General features: G+C 39.0%; 1 protein-coding gene across 1 annotated transcript in view; it reads left to right on the forward strand.

Moving 5' to 3' along the window:
- SPON1 (spondin 1) overlaps window positions 1–6,086 on the forward strand; it is a 465,900-nt gene that overhangs the window by 173,093 nt on the left and 286,721 nt on the right. The window contains exon 6 of the mRNA XM_019519535.1: window positions 1,372–1,520. Within this exon, the coding sequence (XP_019375080.1) occupies window positions 1,372–1,520 (149 nt within the window). The remainder of the gene's footprint in view (window positions 1–1,371; window positions 1,521–6,086) is intronic.

Genomic DNA, 6,086 nt, shown 5'->3' on the forward strand with positions numbered 1-6,086 from the left:
TGCCCCCCCCCCCCCCTCCAGTAGTAAGCCCTTTATGCCACTTAAGAAGTACAGCTGAGAGGAGTTGGGTACAAAGGGGATGCATCTACACCTGACGCTACTGCACAATAGCTTGTTGCTACTGCACAGTAGCCTTGGTGGGCACTAACCATGACTCGCTGCTACTGCTCAGTAGTAATGAGCTACTGCACAGTAGTGTCTGAAAGAAACGTGCGGGGATGGAACTGTGCAGTAATGCCAATTACTGCACAGTCATTAAGTACTTGCTTATGCAGTCTGCCGCTTGATACAGCTAGGAGAAGTGCTTCTAACATTTTCAGGATTATAGCTATGATAAGGCCACTTCCTAAGGCAACTTCCAGCTTGACTGCTGAACTCTGGCTGAAAAATTATTCATATTTTTGTCAACCCAGAAGCAGAAGCATTCATTAGTCTATATAGAGAATTATTATTGTTAGATACTGAGGAATAGAAGAATTAAGGAAAAGGGGGCTAGAAGTAAGGAGGTGGATAAGAAGGCCAGTGGCTTATACTGTGGAGAGCAATGTAGGGGATTGGAGGAAGAGTTAACTGATTTTAGATTTGGGCAGGATGCCTGGTATTACAACAGTATGGGAACTGGGACTCATTAGTTACTTTTTATGTTGCATCCAAATATTGATTATGCATGTGATAATAATACAATGAGGCATATACATTAATCCACCCTTATTAGGCAACCTCCTGGCAGAAGGCACACAGTGAGCAGATCGGATATACTTTTGTTAGAAGATCATCTCTGTTAAGCAAATAACTTTTAAGTCCTTTGATTAGTCACTTGGGTGTTCTCTGTAATATCATCCCCATAAGTATTTTATATGATGTTGCAAAATTGAATGTAAACAGTAACTCAAGCAGGCTAAAGAAGTTTATGTCAAGAAAGATATATTTTAAGTTTGTTTGGGTTGTGGTTATTCAAGAAATTTCTTACAAACATATCTTCGTTGTTCCTCATTATTGCCAACAAATGGGAAATGTAAGTAAAGGCTCATACCAAATGGACATGGAGGTATCCACTCAGATGCAACACAGACTGTTTCCCCACTTCTACATGCATAAGGCTCTTTCCCTATCCCCCCCACAACCAAAGATATGGAATGTGGGCTCAGTGGAAATTGAGGGCTGTCAACAAACCTCACTAGGAATATTCAGCTTTTGGTAAGTGTGTGTTTAAAAGTGGGTTTCAGTATAATAGAAAAAGAAAATACGTTTTGGGCAGGGAGCTCTGGTAAGATTTATTTTCCCTTTCTGTAATATTAGAGGTTTATCTATCTGAAAGCCTGTGTAACCCCATTCAATCTTAATAGAGTCTCTCTCTCTCTCTTTTTAAAGGACGAACAAATCATTGGTCTGCAATCATTGGGAGTTCACATTCAAAGAACTACATCCTTTGGGAATATGGAGGGTATGCTAGTGAAGGTGTTAAGCAAGTTGCAGAATTGGGATCCCCAGTAAAAATGGAAGAAGAAATTCGACAGCAGGTAAATGTAATGATATAACATGTCAATATATAACCTTAAAAATGTATGGTACCTTGGACTTGCCCCTTGTGACTTTTAGCAGTGTTGTTGTATCAGCTGTTTTTTTAACTAGACAAAACAGGAGGGGGATCTCCTTTTATGCAAGTCAGTTCATACTCAGTTAAACCAAGTGAAGTCAATGGGAGTTTTGCCTATGCAAGGACAAATTGCATTGTTTAAAAGCTATGCAAGCTTTTGTTTTGTTTGTGTCAGTGGAGTAGAAATAAGGAAAAAAATTCAATCAGTCTTCTCTGGGTTGGGCATGAAGACATTTGTAATCTTTTAAAAGAAGCATCGTGAAGATTGCTCTTTTAGTTAGGCAATCAATATGCTATTTTATCTGGTGATTTTCACTTTGTGCTGCAGTACAATATTTATAATGGATTCCGGTGAGCAAAGTGGACATATTATTTGTAATCTCTATATGGCTGTCCAGGTTAGAAATGGTGTTTGAGCAAATAGGGAAGGACCCTATTGTAAATAAATAAGTTATACAAGCTTTTGAATACAAGACATTCTTTATCAGGTTTGAGGAAAGAAACAGGCATAGTGATGATGAATAAAAACAGTGGGCAAAACTGTGAAATTGGAGAGGGGAGAAATTTCCAGGGGTAGCAGACCATTAGCAGAAGAAAAGGAGCTTGCTTAATGGGACATCAAGACCTATCCAAAGAGTGGGGGGCCATTTTCCCCTATAGCGTGAAAGAAGGATTTCAGGAATCAGGCATAATATAGTGTCATAAAATCAATATTGATGTTCAGTCCCTGGTTTTTCGTGTCTAGCCAGCTTATGAATTTTTGTTTCCAAACTCACCTTTTTAAAGGTTGATAGATTTCCCTTGAGCCCCTGAGAACAGTGAAGTCAGAAGGGGAGTAGTTCTGGGAAAAATGTGCTCCTGCTGACATGTCTGTCTCCTTTCTTCATATTTTTTCTGAGAGTTTTCTGTGAGGGCATTTGGTGCTTTGGATCAGTAAATAACATTTAGAGAAAGCCATATGTACCATCCATGGATTCTGATGGTGTATTTTGGGGGATGTTGATAGTAGTAACAGTGAAGATATGTTGACAGGTTAAGTATCTATGGTTAAGGCAAGGTTAGGTGTGCCTACACATGATGCTACATTGCCGTAGCAATGTGCTATGGCAATGTAGCATCCAAAGGCAAAACCCGTGACACCGCAGCTATGTTGCCGTAGTGACATGTTCCTCCATTATAGCATGTCACTAAAGCGATGTAATGCCTAAAATAACCATGCATGGTGCAGTACCAGCTGTTACTAAGACATCTTCTAGTACTTCCAAATGGAAGTACTAAATGACGGTGCAGTAAAAATGGCTCCATAGCGGCATGTGTAGTTGCGCCCACTGTGTCCCATTTGATGTTTGTTGAGCAGTGGGGAGTTTTGTCTGATGATGAGTTGGGCTAGATTAGGGGGTTGTTTGAAAGCCAGGATCAGAGGAACTGGGAATGTTTCTCTCAAAGTCTGATCTTTGTTGAGTATAGGTTGTAAATGCTTGATGATTCTTCTGATTGTTTCCAGTACAGAGTGATAGGTGACCACGAGGGTGCCAGAGATTGCCAGGGGCAGCTGTGTTGACACATGCCCTCAAGCCCCTGCTGTAAGCCATGTGGGGGGGAGGGGAGGGGAGGCAGGCCCCCTAGCACCCACCAAAATGTGAACATGTGTTCTCTTTTCTCCCAGTTCAATATACAAATAGCTTAGAGCAACCCACAAAAGTTTGATCAATTCTACCTCGGGCTTTTTGAATGCCTGCTTAGATTCACTTGCTTCCAACTAAAATTTAAAGTAACTTTTTTTAAAGTAGTTTAAATAATATTTTCACTTGTTTCACAGGTTGCAGCTTATTATTTGTATGAGTTTTAAGAGCACAGCATGATTTTAATGAGAAACCTGAATTATTGTAAGTCTGTATTAACAAGGGAACACTCCCTAGTGTCTTATCAGTCTAGATTGGATCATAAATCTGCATTTATTTTTACAATGATGTATGATTCAAGTTTTACATTTGCCAAACCTACTGAGATTCAAACCTTTTAAAACAGCTAGAAAATTTGCAGCAGGTAAGAGTTTTCTATTATGCAGTGCTCATTACTATAATTAAGTCCCACGATTTTTTTCAAAATCTAAAGTTGTAAACATCTTGTGAATGGAAAAAAAAAGTTACATTTAATAAAATGATTCTAAGCGTGCTTAAATGGATCGATCATTTTTATCGCTTAGATACATTTTGCTACAGTTATTGAATATTTGAGGTGATTTGTGTCATAAATATGCATTTCCCTTTAGAGGACTTACATTTACAGTCATTAGTTAAATTCTGTGCCTCCTTGTTCTTGTATTACGGGAAAGTTCTTGTACAGGTGACCATCAGGCTTTCTTCTACTAATCATTATATATATTACAATCATACTCCTTATACTTTCCTGTTTTACAAATGATATTATCTCAGACCTTAATATTCAGCATGTTAGAAACCTTTTGATGCCTCTGATCATTCTTTTATTTGCTTTTTTCCCCTTTTTTTCAATTATTTTTTTTTCAAAATGAGAGGATCAAAACATATTTAAGATCAAAATGTATCACCAGTTATTGTAATGGTGCAATCAGATTTTCTATGCATTATATTCCTCATCTAGAACAGTCTACAATTTTGCTCATTTTCAGTCTCACTGAACATTGAACATATATTTATTTGAGCTATGTAAATTGATAACTAGATTTTTTTCTAGTCATTAGAACTGAGTGAAAGCTCACACTCTTCACACAGTTTAAATTGCTACAAGCTATACCCATTAAATTTAATCTCTTAATATGTTGATATTTTGGTATTTTGTCTCCTTTAAAACAATTAACTATATAACACAAATCTCCTAAAATTTGAGAATGCAAAATAATAATAATAATAATACAGAATATCATATATTCATGGGATATGGCTGTGAACTACCCTCATTCTTCCTTGTTGCAAGCTGAATAAAATGAAAGAACAAAAAAAAGTAATAGGAAAATAAGAGCTATTTCTTTTAGCTTTTGGTGAACATATTATCACTCTGTTTCCCCTGATTTGAACACTTTAGGAACTGAAGCAGAAAGTAAATCTGGATCTTACATAAATTACCTTTTTACCATGAGTCCTTTCCAAGAAGGCTGTATAATCCTAATGAAATGAGGCTATAGTGGCACCATATATATACCATGTGTACATTTGGGGAGCCATAAACTAGCCATTTACAGAAGAAATGGCTTAAACTTACCTCCTAATAGGCCCCCAACAAACCAGAATGGGAACAACTTTAATTTGGGTTTTTTATTGCTGGATGAGATCAGTCCTTCATACAAAGCCTCACACCATTCTATAAAAACAGGAGCAGAATGAATTGAGGGCAGAGTGAATAAAAATTATGGTTTGATCCAGGTGACAGTTAATGGATCAAATGTGTAGGTATCGGCTAGTGTTCACAGTTTCCTGAAACAAAACGTTGTGGCAGAGTATGACCACAAAGTATGCCAGTTTCTCTAAAACAAGTGGTTGTTAGCACTGTGCTTTGCCTCTGTTAAATCTTACTACCATTCATGTATAAGAGAGAGAAGACTTGGAGCTTGAAGTCTAGTGTGCACAGAAGACAAAAAAAGAGGCAGAAGTAAGGGCGGCAGAGGAATGCGATGGGTCAAGGAGGAAATGGGAACAGATGTAAATAGTGTAAAAGCCTTATAACTATTGATGACAAGTGCATGCACAGGCATTAGTTAGATAGGAGAGTAGACCAAAGTTACTATGATTTGAGGACAGGTAAATTGCTATAGCTACCCAAATCCAGGATGCCCCTGAATTTAAAGTGACCCCCCAATAATTAGATTCTATTCATGGAAAAATTTTATAAATTTGTTATAATTTTCCATGTATAGAATCTAATTATTGAAGAATCATCTTAGATTCATCCCCACCACCAATGCAGTGGGGAAAGCAGTGGTAAGAGGCAGGCAGTGGGGGTGGTGCAGGCAGTGCGGAGGTAGCAGAGGGCAGGCAGCAGCTTTGGGCCCCCATCCTCCAAATCTCCCCCAACCTGCCCCTCTTTCTCTCCTCCCCCTTTCCCCAATCACTTACCCTTGAAAGTGGCATGGATCCAACACTGCTTCTATAGGGCTGTGCTGGGACTGTGCTTAGTGTTCCAGGCTGGAGAAAGGAAAAAACCTTTTGGCACTGGAGATAGGGGCAAGGTGAGTGGGGGCCAAAGGCTGCAGGGGAAGTAGCTGATGGGGTTGGGGGTGGGGGGTTGAGGTTGCATGGAGGAGACACAGGGGACGCAGAGGTGCTGAGGAACAAGAAGCATCTGCAACTGAGCCCCAACCCAGGGCTAAGTCAGAGCAAGAACATCATCAGCAGCTGCCTGGCCTCTTCCCTTTTGATTCCAAGACAATGGGCATTCTCCCCCACTATGTTAAATGGAGGGACAAACCTCATATAGGAATCAAATAAGTACAGTAGCTAAATTGTGGTAATTT

Source organism: Gavialis gangeticus, unplaced genomic scaffold, assembly GCF_001723915.1.
Source record: "Gavialis gangeticus isolate Ggan-Ray unplaced genomic scaffold, GavGan_comp1, whole genome shotgun sequence".
Lineage (NCBI taxonomy): Eukaryota > Metazoa > Chordata > Crocodylia > Gavialidae > Gavialis > Gavialis gangeticus.